The sequence below is a fragment of the Jaculus jaculus genome, chromosome 3 (genome assembly GCF_020740685.1).
Source record: "Jaculus jaculus isolate mJacJac1 chromosome 3, mJacJac1.mat.Y.cur, whole genome shotgun sequence".
In the NCBI taxonomy this organism is placed as follows: Eukaryota; Metazoa; Chordata; class Mammalia; order Rodentia; family Dipodidae; genus Jaculus; species Jaculus jaculus.
This window is the reverse complement of record NC_059104.1, coordinates 173,677,773-173,695,020: the sequence shown is the minus strand read 5'-3', so window position 1 is coordinate 173,695,020 and position 17,248 is coordinate 173,677,773. Positions and strand designations below refer to the sequence as shown.

Below are 17,248 nucleotides of genomic sequence, written 5' to 3'. Positions count from 1 at the left end.
ATGATTCTTTTGATATTTTCTGCACTTTACAGATGATTATAATGTGAATCCTATAAAATCATATTTTATGAGATTAAGCATGTTCCAACAAAAGTGGAATGACCATCTTCTAAAGATTCTACAAAGAGGAATTATGAAAATAGTGTATATAGATATTGGGTATATTCCTGAGCACTCTAAGAAAAATATTTTTATGAGTTATGTACAACCTGGGTTTATCATATAGTGTCTTCTTGCTGAAAAAGGAGACAAACAATGAGACAGACAAATGAGACAGAGGTGACAGAATTCCTCCTTCTGGGACTGTCTGATGACCTGCACACGCAGCAGCTGTTATTTGTCACTTTCTTAGGTGTCTATCTGGTCACTGTGCTTGGAAATCTGCTCCTCATGTTCCTTGTTCAGGCAGACTCTCGGCTTCACGCACCCATGTATTTTTTCCTGTGCAACTTGTCCCTGGCTGACCTCTGCTTTTCTACCAACATAGTTCCTCAGGCCCTGATCCATCTGCTTTCAAGAAAGAAGGTCATTTCCTTCACTCGTTGTGCAGCTCAGCTTCTGCTGTTTCTCATTTTCGGGTGCACACAGTGTGCCCTCCTGGCAGTGATGTCCTACGATCGATATGTGGCAATCTGCAACCCTTTGCGTTATCCTAGTATCATGACCTGGAGAGTGTGTGTCCAGCTGGCCATGGGATCATGGACTAGTGGCATTTTAGTGTCTGTGGTGGACACCACTTTCACACTAAGGCTGCCCTACCGAGGCAGCAACAGCATTGCTCATTTCTTTTGTGAGGCTCCTGCACTGTTGACTCTGGCATCTACAGACACACATACTTCAGAAATGGCCATTTTTCTCATGGGGGTTGTGATTCTCCTCATACCTGTTTCCTTAATCCTGGTCTCCTATGGCCACATCATAGTGACTGTGGTCAAGATAAAGTCATCTGCAGGGAGACTGAAGGCTTTTTCTACCTGTGGCTCCCACCTCATGGTTGTCATCCTTTTTTATGGTTCAGCAATTGTCACTTACATGACACCCAAGTCTTCTAAAGAGCAGGAGAAACTGGTGTCTGTTTTCTATGCAATAGTGATACCCATGCTTAATCCCCTCATCTACAGCCTGAGGAACAAAGATGTGAAGGGAGCTCTGAGGAAAGTAGCCACAAGGAAGCTACCCCACTGACTCAGATGTCCTCTCCACATCCTGCATGTAGGCCTGCTGATGGTCTTCCTTTTGACTAACATGTGGTAGGACTCTCTTCAATGGGTCTTGTCCATGGACCCACACTCTGTCCTTTATCCCATACTTCCTTCATAGAGACAGAAGAATAATATCCATGGAACTGTACAAGAGGAGATCTGCTACCTTCTGGTCTGTCCTTGAACAAAGAAGAGCTTCTGCTCTTTCTCATTTAGGGGTGTACATGATATGCCCTTCTGACAGTAAGGTCCTATGATCCATATGTGGCCACCTGCCACCCTTTCTGTTGTCCTAAAATCATGACCTAGACAACTTTTCTAAGAGTTAGAAAGACCTAAGAGATATTAAATATATTTCATAAATTTTATGATGTATGTCTTTTGGGCCATTATCATTCATCCCAAATCCCAATTCAAGTTCTTTATCTTTTGGCATTTCTGAAATTCTTCACATAATGAAATAAAAACATAAAGCATTCTTTTATTTACTTTATTTTATTTTAGAGAGGAGAGAGAAATAATGGATGTGCCAGGGCCTTCAACTACTGCAATTGAGCTTAAGACATATGCACCAGCTTGTGCATCTGGCTTACGTGGGTACTGGTGAATTGAACCTGGGTCCTTTTGCTTTGCAGGGAAGTGCCTTAACTGCTAAACCATCTCTCCAGCCCAAATAAATCTTTGAAAGATTTACTTATTTACTCTGTGCTTGGTGCTGTGTCTGTATGCATGTGCACCTCTGCATGTGTCTGAGGTGGGTAATGAAGAGCACGGGAACATTCAGGCAGAATACATAACTTCCTGCTGCCCTCTCACACTCTTTTTAGAGGTAAGATCATATTTATCAGGATACACCTCCATAAAAGTGTACACAAAGTTTTGGGAACCAATAAGAAATAACGATGTATCTCAGGGCTAGGAAGAGTGAGAAGCTGTAACTAGTCCAGTGTCTGAAGAACCAGGAGGGAACTGGAAGACAAAGTGGATACATCCAAATAACACCAGACTAGAGCTGTGGAGGTGGGGAAGACCATAGGAAAAATGATCTCAAACCAATTCTTTACCTGCCTTCTGATATTCTGAAATTGTGTTCCAGTTAGAAACCAGAGAACAAAGGAACCAATTTGCACAATCCACAGAAATCAGCCAATACCCTAGGCATATTATAAAGGCAACAAGAGGACCAAATGAAGGTGAAACACACTGCATCTCCGTCACCCTCAGTATCCATCTGTTCATTGTCCAGTAACTAATTCATAATATGGGGAAGATCTTAAGGTCCACGATCAAGTTTATCATATCACTATGATTTCAAATGGGGCACACTTCTACTTGGTACCTAAAATAGCTTTTGCCACGATTATTTACACAAGGAAAGTTGGAGAAGGTAAAAGCGCAAGTAATTAGGAAACGTAGCTGCCATAGTTCCTCAGCCTTGTCGCCACACCTAACCTGGAAATTTTAAGCTTTCTCGGTTTCCTTGTTTTAATGGCCTCTAAAACATCTTTGTTGTTTTTTTTTTTTTTTTTTCCTTATCACACTGACTGCCTACTGCATTTTTTTCTTAATTTTTATTAACATTTTCCATCATTATAAAAAGTATCCCATGGTAATACCCTCCCTCCCCACCCCCACTTTCCTCTTTGAAATTCCATTCTCCATCATATCCCCTCCCCATCTCAATCAGTCTCTCTTTTATTTTGATGTCATGATCTTTTCCTCCTCTTATGATGGTCTTGTGTAGGTAGTGTCAGGTACTGTGAGGTCATGGATATCCAGGCCATTTTATGTCTAGAGGGAGCACGTTGTACAGAGTCCTACCCTTCCTTTGGCTCTTACATTCTTTCCGCCACCTCTTCCACAATGGATCCTGAGCCTTGGAAGGTGTGATCGAGATGTTACTCAGTACTCCAGTCACTTCTTTCCAACACTATGATACCTTCTGAGTCATCCCAAGGTCACTGCCATCTGAATAGAGAAGATTCTCTACCCAAAGTGACAGTAGCATTAATATAAGGGTATGAATATTAAGAGAAGTGCTTACTGGGCAGTTTGATAAGCATAGTGTATACATTTTTCCAGACATCAGCAGATGTTACAACCCTAGGGCTCATGACTACCCCTATTTTAAGTTTTCAGTATCAGGGAAATGTTTCCCCCCGATGGAGCGGGCCTCCAGTCCAATTGGAGGGCAGTTGGTTTCCACCATGACAGACTTGCCACTATTGCACCCGATGGCTCATTTGGGTTGGCTGGCCAATTATAAGGCTTATAGTGTCCACTGTTGAGTATCTTCACTGGTGGTATCTCTTTCTCCCATTGAACTACATGTAGAATGGCTTCTTCCAGCTTTCTGTCAGCTGGTCTACATGGAGGAGGTTATCAGCTCAGTACAAGCAGGATTTCTCAGTGGCCTTGCAGTTCAAGTATGTGGAGTTTTCAGCAATAGGGTCTTATCATCTATTCCTGGTGGGAAACCAAAGGCCACAGCAATGTTTTGGGGTAATCAGGGACCTCCCTTAAAATGTCTTTGTTAATTAATGTTGGGAGCTATGAGCCTAAACTCGGCCATGTTGACAGAAACCGCCATATAGCAAGTTAAGTTTCTATATCGTCATCTAAATGCTCAGTTACCAGAAATGAAATGAAGAAATCATATGCTTGGGTGATAACCCCCCACCCCCGTGATGCCAGTAACTGATGAAGAAACAGAGGCATTGCGGTTTAGCCAGTAACTCTGTGATCTTTGGCCTGATTACGTCCCCTTCCCCCTACAACCTTATATAAACCTACATGTAAGAAAAAACTCTCGGGGCCTTGACCAGAAACTCAGCTTGGTCTCTTTCCTTGTGTCTGTTTGCCTCTTTCCATTCAAGTTAACTTCCCCTCAGGGGTCCTTGTTCAACTCCCCACTGGCCGGGGCAAGTTAAGCCTTTGATGATCTATTTTTAGTGATTCACTTTGGAAGTTTTAAAATTTATTTTTGTCCATTTTGATATTTTCACATATGTGTATATATTCATATTAATTCCAATTACTCTCTCTTATTACCCTCGCCTTCCCATTAACATCCTTCTTTCCCATGAATCCCCATATTACTTTCTTGCCTTAAAAAAAAAAAAAAAAAAAAAAACTGCTGGGCATGGTGGTGCATGCCTGTAATCCCAGCACTCAGGAGGCTGAGGTACAAGGATTTCTGTGATTTCAAGGCCATCCTGAGACTCCATAATGAATTCCAGGTCAGCCTTGGCTAGAGTAAGACTCTGCCTTGAAAAACAAAACAAACAAACAAAAAAATGAGCTGAAGAGGTGGCTTAGCAGTTAACAAGCTTGCTGGAAAAACCTTATGGCCCTGATTTGATTCTCCAGTGCCCATGTAAAGCCAGGTGCACAAAGTGACACATACATCTGGAGTTCATTTGCAGTGGCTGGAGGCCCTGGTGTGCCTATTCTCTCCTTATCTCTCTCTCTCTCTCTCTCTCTCTCTCTCTCTCACTCTCCTTGCAAATGCATAAATAAATATTTTTAAAAACTATTGAGTTAAGGTAGGGTTGCCTGAATGCTCATGGGTTGGAGGTTATTTACTATGGATTGGGCAACTTACCAGTGTCTGTACCACTGAGGAAGCTGACTCTCCTCTCAGCAACTATTAGCTACCATTAGCTCCTCTGGGAGTTATGGGGTCTTGAATATCCTTCCCCCATCAGTGGTGAAGTACAGGCAGGCTATCATGTGCAGGAAACCACAGCTGCTATACATGCATGAGTGTAATTGCCATGCATATCTAGAAGACAACATTTTATAGCCCACTTCCTGCTTTTACTTCTTTTCACCCCCTTTTCCAAAAGGTTCCTTGAGAGGATGGTTCAGATGTTCTGTCTGAGGCTGAGCACACAGCAGTCGATTATTCTCTCAGCAGTTTCTTTTGGATTGGAGCTATTATTCAAGGAAGCATGTGATATACCAGTGAATCTTGGTTTCAAATCAATCTTCTGTATCCTTCCTAAATCATATATATATAATGTGTGTGTGTGTGTGTGTATATATATATATATATATATATATATATATATATATATATATATATATTTAGAATTTTAATTTATTTTTTACATTGACATGCACACTGGGGATTTTTTGTTTTTATTTATTCATTTGGACAGGTATTTCCTACAGAGGCCAGGGAGCATGAGGCCACGTTCTCCATTCTGTGGTATTGCAGAGTTTGGGGTTCAGGAGGGATTCCTCTAAGTTTATGAACCTGAATTTTGGGTCCTGTCTGATTTTTTTAAAAAAAGAATTAATAAAAATGGACTCAAGAAGGATAAATTGTGAATTATTGAGTCTTTTTAGGGAGAAATCACAAATTGTGTGGTTTATTTAAGGGAAATTTGGGCCTAGGAAAAAGGCTTGAGCAGAGTCCCAAGCATGTGGAAAATAGGAAACACACACTCATGTGGAAGGCACTGCGTAGACCTGAGGTTCTTTTAAGAGGAATGGAGGTCTTTAGGGAGGGAGGCTGGTGCAGAGCCATAAGCACACAGGAGATCAGAGATTAGACCTATGTAGAGAGGGTTAGGAGAAATACACACAGCATTTTCCCCGAGTGTCCCCTTGGAAGAAAATTAAGGGGGAAAGTGCTGGGGATTAAGGAAGGATAGCAGAGACCAAGAAGTTCAGGTGGGAAGTGAGTTGTAAAGAAAGTTAGGGTCATGGTTACCCAGAGTTGAGAGGAATTACACAGATAGCAGGCCCAGAGTTTAGAGCAAGGACCCACACGGTAGATCTAGAGGCTAAGGGAAATACACGTGAGGTAGATTTACAGATCAGACAGAAATCATACATGTAATCAAAGTGAAATGTTATTCCAAAATATAAGGCAGAGGCAAGCAGAAAAACTACCCAAAGAAACAGTACTCTACTGTCCCCCCACCTGGCCTATCTAGGTGGGGGAAGTCAGACTCACACATGTCCCAGGAGACGCAAAGAGGGAACTGGAACGGGCATGAGCAGGTCTTTATAGTTGATTGAAAACGGGTTCTTTTGTTAGATTCTGCTGGTTGGTTTGTAGACTCAAAGGGCAAACTCCAAGGCCAGCCCATCTAGGTAGTGTGTTGGACTGTGGGCAGCAGGGGGCACTGAAGCTGCTGTAGATGAATCTGGATGCGTTGTGAGTTCCATTCCTGAGTTCTGTTCCTGCCAAGGTGGGTTGGGATGTGAGGTGGCACCTTCAGGTTCTCTCTTTGGGCTTCTGTCCCTAACTGAAACTGCCTAAGAGAAGCCAGCGTTCTCCTGAGTCTCCTGGAGTGGCACTGCACTCTAGCATCCCGTATGCTGTGTAGGCCGTGACTTCAAGTGCTCTGAGTGCCTGTGGGCCTGGTCCCTCTGCCATGTGGGGGCATTACAGAGCACAGTAATCACACTCAGTGCCCAGCACAGTCCATGGTGAGCGAGGGTGATGAGGGCGAGAGCACTGCCATCTGCCACCTTGAAGGAAGAAGGAGCTCAATTTCCTTCTGCTTGTTTTGACCCTCAGTTCAAATGGTTTGAGCCCCACACTTCTACAGTTTCATAAAAGTAACTTTAACTTAGCAGAAGAAAATACTTCCCAGTATTGAAGTTTCTCCCTCCTCCCTGCCTCACTCGCCCCCTCTCTCTCCCTCCCTTCCTCCCACTGCCTTCCTTCTTCCCTTTCTTCTTCCCTATCACCTCTCTTTCTGTGGCCCAGGATATCCTGGAAGTCACTATGCATGTGGTTTAGGTTGTCTTTGAACTCATAGTGATTGTTCTGGTTTAGCCTCCTGAGTGTTGGGATTGTAGGCCTGAACCACCACACGTGACTCGGTTTTTGAGTTTTTTAATGATGGTGATAGTGAATGGACTTTTGTTGTATTGTTATGCCCAGTTCTCAGCACCCCCAGTGACCACCAAGGAGAGCCAAACATGTATGGCAAAGGCAAGGAGCTTTATTTTTGGGCTTAAGCTCGGTCTCTTGACTTCACCAATGCAGTGGATCCGTACAAGAGCCCTGAGCAGCAGGGGGCAGGTTTTTTATAGGGATTTGAACAAAGAAGTAGGGGAATGGTTACATGATTGGTAGCTTTAAGTAGTAACTGCACTTGTATTTTTCTGATAGGTTTAGGATGCTGGGGGGCAGAGCTGGTGGGCAGGGGGCTAGGGGAATTTCAAGCAGATTAGGTAACCTTTATTGTGATTGGCTATGTGTGATTGAGGAACTTAAGTAACTTGTCTTATGACTATAGAAATGTATGGCATAAGCAATTTGTGATGTTTTTTCAGTAACTGTTAAATTCTTATTTAAACCTTGCTGGGAAACAGAAACTTAGGCCTACTGGTGACTCTGAAGCCTGTCATGGCATTCCTCTGATTCCTGAGTCCTTCAGTATCAGCTGGTTTTTATTTTATATTTTTTGAGTATATGGCAAGATACTGACTTTGATACCCAAGTTATATTGAGATGAGACCAGGGTGAGGCGAATGGAAGGTTACTGCTATCAGTTTTCTGTTTTGGAGTTCAGTGTCTGTCCATCAAATGAATGGTGAATGAGGACAATGGAAGAAGGGCAAGGAAGCAAGCAAAGTATTATTGAAAAGAGAAAGTGAAAAGCAAAAGCACAATTTTCCCTGCAGCATCAGGGGGGGGACAAGAACAGGTTATTGCTCTGAGCTCTGCATCAGGTGTTATAGGGTTTTCTGGTTAGAGAAATAAGTTGATATTAAGTAAGAACATTTTCTTAATTTTTCTTTCTTCCTTTTTTTTTCTTCAAGGAAGGGTCTCACTATAGCCCAGGCTGACCTAGAATTCACTCTGTAGTCCCAGGCTATCTTCCAACTCACAGTGATCCTCCATACTCTGCCTCCCAAATGTTGGGATTAAAAGAGTGTGCCACCACACCCATAAATTGATTTTTAATATGATTGGATTGAACTTGTGAGCATTGTAGTTTTAGCACTGTAAAGAGAGTAAAGTGTTATATTTCTCTACATTTCTTTATACCTAGCCTAGAGAAATATAGAAGTCACTTCCTTGTACAAGGCTCTGCTGATGGGAGGTAAACAAGAAGCTTTGCTGGATGAATAGCATTTCCTGGGGTCTGCATTGTCGAGCAAACTCCTTAAAATAAAAGCGAGGCTCCTGGTCCCAGGCCTGCCTCTCACCCCCCATGTAGTGCTTCCTGTAACTGACCAACAGATCTGTTTACAAGTTCCTTTTTATTTTTCCCTTTTAACTTTAATGGCTGTAACTGTTACGTGTAAATTGTGATTTAGGGTTTAACGCCCATCCTGCTTTTTTCTAACATCATGTGGTTTTTTCCAATAAAAACTGACACCAAACAGTTCAGGGCTGCTGTCCCCCTGAGATTCCCTCTTGGCCGCAGACCTGATATGCCAGACAATAATTTTTCCTTTCCTTTTCTTTTTTAACCAATAAAACTTTGCCTCACATTCCATGAGTAGATGGTCTCACTTGAGCAACACCCCATAACAACACAATCATCAATTACCATGAGGTGCATCTTGTCACTTTCCTCTGTCTCAGTGACTGAGCTGTGTGCATGTGTGTGGTGTGGGGGCGGGGCTGGGGGGCAGAGGAGGTTGTCTATTCAGCACATGCCTATGAGCATCCTTGGGGCAACTTGACTTGCATGTGTGCGTGCATCTGCCCACCCAGCTGCTTTGTAAGGGAGAAACAGGACAGAATCAAGGATAAAATGTTTATTTCATGGGACCAGATAGAGCCTGCCAAGACCCACCTGTTTCTTTTTTTTTTTTCACAGAGTCCTTCCTGTCCTTTGTTTTACCTGATCAGGTGGTTATTTCATATGCAGCTGCAAGCCTGTATATTCTTCCCAGTGTCCTGAACTTCACTGTTTTAACAGTAACACTCATTTTAACTGTTACATTCTTGAGGCAAAGATAAAAGACTAGGCATAGCTACTGAAGGAACCCCAAGATGGGGACCCCATGCTCTGCCCGGATATGGCGACACCCCAAATCACTCACAAGAAGCGGTCTTGATGCAAACTGTAAGAGGATTTTATTCCAAGCGTGCTGGGGCCCACAGTCGTACACCGCACAGGGGTAGAGGACTGCAGAGCCCCAAATGCAGGAACGGGACAGCTTTTATAGGGTTTCTAACAAAGCCTGTGCATTAGACCAATCATTTTTTAATATCAGGAGGCCGCGGGGTGCGAGCCACTCAGTTTGTGCCACTCCATAGTTTCTAAGCCAATTAGTTTAATTTGTTCAAGCCCCTCGTGGACCAATCAGTCTCTTATGACCTTGGTGGTCAGCATTTGCGCAGGTCCTTGGGTGGGAGTAGCAGAGTGTGGTATCAGTCTCCTATGACCTTGGAGGTCAGCATTTGCGCAGGTCCTTGGGTGGGGGTAGCAGAGCGTGGTATCAGTCTCCTATGACCTTGGTGGTCTGAGGCAGGCTGCTACAGCTTATGGTGTGGGCTACTAAGGCTTACAGTGTGGGCTATTAAGGCTTATGGTGCAGGCTATTAAGGCTTATGGTGCAGGCTATTTACAGAAACCAAATAAGTGGTTCACTTCATTACTCATTTCCCATCCTTGAGGGCTATCTCATGCCCCTTTTACCTAGTTTTATATTAGGAGCGGGCTCTGATATAATGAGAAGAGGGATTCTTTACTTGCTTCCAACAGAGAGTAAAGCCTGGAGTTTGAGGCATGCAGGGGCCCGCTTAAGCTCCCTTTGGAGCGTGATAGTATTTCTGGGCTTCTGAATTCTTGGGCCTTTCACTACTGCAGATAGGGCACAGAGAGAGAGAAAGATGGATGACCCTCGGGCATCATTCCCTAATTGCCTAGAAAAATTATTTTTCCTACTCTGTCATTAGTACTATATTTATTGCTTGATTCTTCTATATTTTTTTTTTTGAGGTATGGTCTTAGTCTAGCCCAAGCTGACCTGGAATTTACTATGTAGTCTCAGGCTGGCCTTGAACTCACAGCAATTCTCCTACTTCTGTCTCCCGAGTGCTGGGATTAAAGGTATGCGCCACCACACACCGTTTATTCCTTGATTCCTTAGGGTAGTGTCTACAAGGGCTTTCCCGTTGAGGACCTTATATATAATCATGTGAAATAGATATGAGAGGCATTGTTTTCTATAGTATTCTATGCTTTAACCTAAAGAGTTTAGATGTTTCCCATCCTATTTTCTTCACAGGATTGTTCTGTTTACTGTACCAAAAACTTGTCAGCAATACCTTATATCCGGAGATAGAAATTAGAGATAAGAAACCTTCCAAACTTTATCACATGTGGTGCTGAGGCCTTGACTCCTGTAACCCCTTCTTGGGCCATATATCAAGCATTTTGATGTACTTCTCATTTTCTATAATTTGTGATCAGTGAAATCATTTGGAGAACTTGCCTTTAGGACATCATTTTGATTCTCTGGTATAGAGTAATTCACTGTTACTGAGCCATATTATCTTTGGCCATGACTCCAACCAAGTCTATAAATGATCACCAAGCACTGTGCTACCTAAACATTGGCCTGAATATTAATGCAATACGGTCCATAATGTACCACGTATCCTATATGGAAACTCTTTTGTGGGTAAATAGTATAGTATACAATGGTTTGTAAATACCAATATATTCTTTTAAAAAATATTTTATTTATTTATTTATTTGAGAGCAGGAGGGGAAGGGAGGAAAAGGCAGATAGAAAGAAAGAGAAAATGGGCCCACCAGGGCCTCTAGCCACTGCAAACGAACTCCAGATGAATGCTCCCCCTGTGCATCTGGTTTACATGGGTCCTGAGGAATCGAACAAGGGTCCTTAGGCTTTGCAGGCAAATGCCTTAACCACTAAACCATTTCTCCAGCCCCCAATATATTCTTGTTTTGTCTATAATATTTGTTTCTATTAATTAAATTTATTTATTTATTATTAAATTTATTATTAAATTATTATTTATTATTTATTATTAAATTACTATGTGATATAAACAGCTTATGTTTATATATACATCATTGTGTAAATTTAATATAACTCATTATGTTCAGTATAAATGGATCTGTTTCACTGCTGTTAAGTTTATTATTTGGAACTCTTGTATGGTAATCCTGAGGGACACCTTGAGAAGGAATGAAGCAGGGCCTAGTTCCTTCATGGTACATGCGGTAGGGCTGTTCACAGAGTTGGTGGAGAGGACATGCTTACCCAGTAACTGCTTCTTTACCCTGTAAGTTTCATTGAATTATTAGAGCTCTGGTCATAAAAACTTTGGTTATCAGTATTCCACAAGTGCTGCTTGCTATGAATGCAGAGTTGTAAATGTGTTCACTGGAACAAAGATCACATAGAGAGGCTGCTGAGTTGGTCAAAGGGTAAACAATTTTTGAAAAGATGATTTCATTTACTCACAATGAGATTATAGAAAAAAGAAAGCTGAGAAATTAATTTTTGGGTAATTGACAGCAGGTTCCCATAATTCTCTACTATTTTTTACTGGGTAGTCCTTACACCATTACTATCAAGGTTTCAGCAATTCTAAATAAATAATTAGAGGTTTAGGCAATTGTCAGTGTGGAGCAGTCTTTCTTCAGACGAGGCACAGACTATGGTAGATGAGGCAAAACTTTCAATTCTCAACCATCTACACACTGCGCTTCTAAGTGTCCTTTCATTGTCCCTCTTTGTCAATGCAACGTAAATCTGATGAGGCAAGAAATTTGTCTCTTTTGTCCATGACTTTGTTTTCAGAGATTAGACTGGGTCTGACATAATATTCAGAGTGCTGAATTTCTTTTTCTGAAGTATGGTTGAAAAGAATGAGGGAAAGAATCAAAACACCGCTTATTATCATTTGTATAATTGTTTTAATTTACAAATAAAGGCACCCCAAACATGTAGATAGTGTTTTGGAGAAACAGAAGAAAGTGAAGCAGATTATAACATGAACTGGCTGAAGAAATTCAGGGATAACATAAATAAATGGTAGATTGTGAAAATTTCAACCTCCAGTGGATCCTAATGTATGTAAACCAGTGACACCTTTAGTGACCCTAGTACCACCATCCCAAAATGCTTCTTTACTACCTTTAGCATTCGCCATCTTTCTCAAACGGATCTGGTGGAAAGTTTTATGGGGCATACTATGTCTCTTGATATGTGTAGAGGCTCAGAACCCACTTGAAGAATTCAGTGTGCTTTCTTGACGTTTCTACCCCTTCAATTTCCAGCTAAATTGATTACAGTTTCTGAGGGCCGAGAGCTCTGAGGACAACCCGCCTCAGTGCAGCCTTCACCTCATTATTCCTTAAGCTGTAAATTATGGGGTTCAACATGGGAGTCACCACTGTGTAGGAGAGCGACAGAAGCTTCTTGTTCTCAGGGGAGGTATTCGAGCGGGGTCGGAAATATGTGAGGATAGCTGTGCTGTAAAAGAGGGAGACAACTAAGAGGTGGGAGGAGCAGGTGGAGAAGGCCTTGCGTTTCCCCTCAGCTGAGGGCATCCTGAAGATGGTGGAGAGGATGCGAACATAGGACCCCAGTATCAGCAAGAAGGGGAATAGGATGAACAGGACAGTGGCCGTCAGAGCCTCCAGTTCAAACAGAGAGGTATCAGCACAGACCAGGGCAATGACGGGGGGGCTGTCACAGAAGAAGTGATTCACTCTGTTAGGGCCACAAAAAGGAAAACTGAAAATCCATGTTGTTTGCACAGTGGCCACTGGGACCCCTGAGAACCAAGAGGCGGCTGCCAGCTGGGCACAGGACCTGCGGCCCATGATGACTGGGTAGTGCAAGGGGTCACAGATGGCCACGTAGCGGTCGTAGGCCATTGTGGCAAGGAGACAGCACTCGGCAGCACCGAAGAAGAAGAAGAAATACATCTGAGTGGCACAGCCAAGGAAGGAGATGGTTGTGTCCTGAATTACCAATGTCCCCAACATCTTGGGCACAATGACCAAGTTGAAACCTATCTCGAGGAAGGATAAGTTTCTGAGGAAGAAGTACATAGGACTTTGCAGGGCAGAATCAGCCGTAGTCACCAGAATGATGAGGACATTGCCCATCAGTGTGATCAAGTAAATGGTCAAAAACAGGAGAAACAGTAGAGCCTGTACTTCAGAGGACAAGGTTGAGAAGCTCACAAGAATAAATTCCTTGACAGTTGTCCAGTTTCCCCACATCATTTTCTGCCCAAGATTTCACTGGGCATTCAAATTTCAGGAAGTTAGGAGAAGCTTCCCCATGTTAGCTTATATTTTTACTGTATTCAGAGTGAGGGACCTCCTTTGGTTCTATACACACATCCTTCTTGTTTGGGTTGTTGAAGGTCAAACAACTGACCTCACCAAAATGTATATACGAATTTTAACCATTGGGTTGACTATGTTATTGGAGTAATTTTAATTTTTCATACTAGACATGGATTTACACATGTCAGGACTTCTCTCTGTTCTATAGAGGATGCTCAAAGGTGCAGCTTCACTTTATGCTTCTAAACTTTTGTCACTCTTCCAGGGGTGCTAAGAAAGCCAGCCAGTGTTTCTGCAGAGAGGGGTCTTAGTGCATAATGAAAGGTTATGAAGTTAGGTGGATATCTTCTGCAAAACAAAAATGTAGGAGGGGGAAAATTAAGGAAAATGAACCAACAATTACCAAGTTACAGTTGCAGATACATAAATAGACTTCAGTATCAAGAATCTTATACCCAGGAAGAGTTCATTATATTTTAGGAAGCTCCATCTACACATGCAGGGAGTTGCACTCTGGACAGGAAGACATACAACGTGAACAGGGACTTAGTCATCTCAGGGATAGATAATCCTCAGTGGCTATATGTGATAAAAGAGAACACAGAACTTCTGAATGTTAGGCACTAGTCTAGATATTGAAGGTCAGAATACATCAATAAATGAAGACTGGAGAGATAGCTTTGTGGTTAAAACACTTGCCTGTGAAACCTAAGGACCTAGGTTTGATTTCCTATTACCCATGTAAGCCAGATGCACAAGGTGGCACATGCATTTGGAGTTCATTTGCAGTAGCTAGAGACCCTTGCACACCCATTATTTCTAAATCTACCTCTTTATCTCTCATAAATAAATAAATAAAATATTTAAAATAAACAGATAAATAAATGCAACCAAAATCTGTGCACTCACAGAAATTATCTCTGAGTGAAGATGAATTATAAATAATTTTTGCTTATAGAATGTATATGTTACAGGGTGATTAAGAGCAATGGCATAGAATAGAATAGTGGAAGAGCTAGGCTTTGGGGATGTGGAGAGCATCAGGAAATTTCATGGACAAAATGATACATGAGTAAAATGCAGGTGCAAGAGATGAAGTAAGGGGATGAAAGGAGGGAGCTCAGTAGAAAAACAAGCAAGAAAATACTTTAAACTTTTGGTGGAACATTTTCATTTTTAAAAACTCAAATAGTGAAATAGTGTATCACTTCTATGAAGACATTACTGATAGCTATTATTTTCATAGACAACATTTATGGAGCATTAAGTAGTGAAGATACTATTTTAAGTGTTTTTGTATGTATCTTTTATTTAATTTTAATAACTTGATGTTGTATTTATTATTAGATTCTACTAGTTATTACTATTAGGTTCACTGCTTGCTTTTTTTTGAGGTAGGGTCTGAAACTCACTATGTAGTAGTTGGGTGGCCTTGAATTTATGGCAATCTTACCTCTGCCTCCTAAGTGCTGGGATTAAAGGCATGAACCACTATGCCTGGCTTATTTTTAGACTCATTTAGTACATTTTACAGCCAAGAAATATGAGGCAGAGAAATAGTATTATTCTCTCTCTTTGTCTGTCCCTCTGCACAGTACAGGCATTGCTAGGCAAGTACACTGTCAGTGAGCCATATTCCCAGTAAAGAGTAATTCTTAATGTGACAGGAATGACCCCATGAAAGAGTTCATCAGTTGCTCTCATGAAATGCAGGTAAACTAGCTATATCAACACTTACTCAAGTTCCTGAGGGCTAATTCCAATATTCTTGTAGAGCTGCTTTTGGTCACCACCCTTCCCCAAATGAATAGAATTAATTAATCTCCCTTATTATCACAATGGTTTTGTGTCAATTATTTTTACAAATGTGTCCTTTAATGCAGCACTCCTTGCAAACGAGCTAAATCATATCCATCATTGTGTTCATGCAATGTTGCCTGGTATTTACTTGGCAACAATAAATATTTATTTCCTTTAATTTTAGTAACATTTCTTAATAGGTTTATCTTCTAAATATTTACCTTAAAAAGGTAATGATTATTTTGCAATGAAACTCTTAATGAATTCACGATAGGTTAAAGCAATAACTATTTTAAGTGTTACTAAAAATCACCCTCCCCTTTTTTTTTGGTTTTTGAGGTAGGGTCTCACTCTGGTCCAGGCTGACCTGGAATTAATTGTGGAGTGTCAGGGTGGCCACGAACTCAAGGTGATCCTCCTACCTCTGCTTCCCGAGTGCTTGGATTAGAGGCATGCGCCGCCAGGCCTGGCTAAAACTCCCTTTTAACAATGTTTTAAATTATTTCCTGGTAAGAAAGATAGAAATGAATATAGAATTATGAAAACTAGACAAATATTCATTCTTAGTGCCATAATTATTTTGAAATTAGTATAGTTTCTATAGCTTCACAAAGTTAATGACACTTTTTTTCCCCATAAAGCAGATTTGGGACAATATAAAACATTCCAATGAAATGTAGCCAGGACCAATGACAGTTGAGACCACTTAAGTACAACATAGTTTGAATTTCCTAAGGACATGCAGCAGTATGAGTCTAATTAGACTTTCAAAGTAGAGGTCCCCTCCAATAAAGGCTTAGCCTTAAAGAAAGCCAGTATCGCTGAGCTACACTCAACTTTATTTCCTCATCTTCCCTGAATTGTGCCTCCATGCCCCCATCTTCCTTAGGCAGGAGGCTGCAGTGAGAAAAACCTGGTTTAGGACTTTGTGCTTCTTTCCCACCATTGTAATTTTGTTATTTGATTTTTTTCTTGATCCCTCCCTTACTGTCCCCTTTATATTCTTTCTTTTGAACCATCTTTCCTTCTCATTCTCTTTCATACATTTCATCTTTTTCATCTGTTTTCAACTCTCCATTCCTCACTGCCCTCCCTGGGTAGGAAAGGGATGGGAGAGGGGGAAGACGAGATGTTGCTGGGAAGCATTTTGAAGAACTGATCTTCCTATAACTGTAGTGATGTTTGAAGGATGTTATCTGTACAGTGTAACAATGTAATTCAGGTGCGCTTTTCCTTCTGGTCTTGCTCATCACAGAACTCTTGACAATTATGGTTATGAGTACTTGAAGGAGAGAGGCAGGAACAGACTGGAGCAGCAAGTGAAAGTTGTGGATGAGTTTAGCTAAGGAGGGGTGGCCTGGGCAGCTCTATCTTCTGACTAGTGTCTCCTTTCAGGGCTGGCACCTTGGAAATTTTGTGCTTCATTTAAGTAAGGAAGAACTAGCTAACGCACTTGAAAGAGCTTTGCAAAGCTATCACAGTAATGTTGACATCAGACTACATGATATAATGATGAGGATTCTGATGTCACGAGTTCAGAGTTAAAGTTCTGATTATTAAGTTATTGTTTTTAGCTGTAATACACAGTGTGATATACACTGACATAATTTCTTCTGAGTTACAGTTTTCTAGATATTTTTATTTATTTATTTGAACAAGAGATACAGAGAGAGAGAGGAGAGAGAGAGAATGAGACAAACTGTAGACTCATGCACCACCTCGTGTGTCTGGATTACATGGATCCTAGGGAATCAAACCTGGGTCCTTTGGCTTTGCAGGCAAATGCCTTAACCTCTAAGATATCTCTCTAGCCCGAGTTAAGGTTTTCTAAACTGTAAAATTTTAATTCCAATAAAGGCCTTATCTACCAAAAGGCTGACCATGAGATGAAAATGCAATAATAGATGCCAATACTTTGAAAGTTCTAAAACACAGTACATGTATTATTATTTTTTTTCTCACTTCCAAGGCTCCTTCATT

General features: G+C 41.4%; 2 protein-coding genes across 2 annotated transcripts; one reads left to right on the top strand and one right to left on the bottom strand.

The window, feature by feature from the left end:
* The first annotated feature begins 255 nt into the window (after nt 1-255).
* On the top strand, nt 256-1,185 carry LOC101601478 (olfactory receptor 2D2). Its single transcript, XM_004650702.2, has one exon. It carries the CDS (start codon nt 256-258, stop codon nt 1,183-1,185), a length of 930 nt encoding a protein of 309 aa, XP_004650759.2.
* An 11,269-nt stretch (nt 1,186-12,454) lies between these two features.
* On the bottom strand, nt 12,455-13,402 carry LOC101608939 (olfactory receptor 10A4). Its single transcript, XM_004650909.2, has one exon. The coding sequence runs from the start codon at nt 13,400-13,402 to the stop codon at nt 12,455-12,457; it is 948 nt and encodes a 315-aa protein (XP_004650966.1).
* Between the last annotated feature and the right edge of the window lie 3,846 nt (nt 13,403-17,248).

Bases quoted from the DNA above. Each gene is read 5' to 3' on its own strand.
- LOC101601478 (XM_004650702.2), top strand. From the start codon at position 256: ATGAGACAGACAAATGAGACAGAGGTGACAGAATTCCTCCTTCTGGGA.
- LOC101608939 (XM_004650909.2), bottom strand. From the start codon at position 13,402: ATGATGTGGGGAAACTGGACAACTGTCAAGGAATTTATTCTTGTGAGC.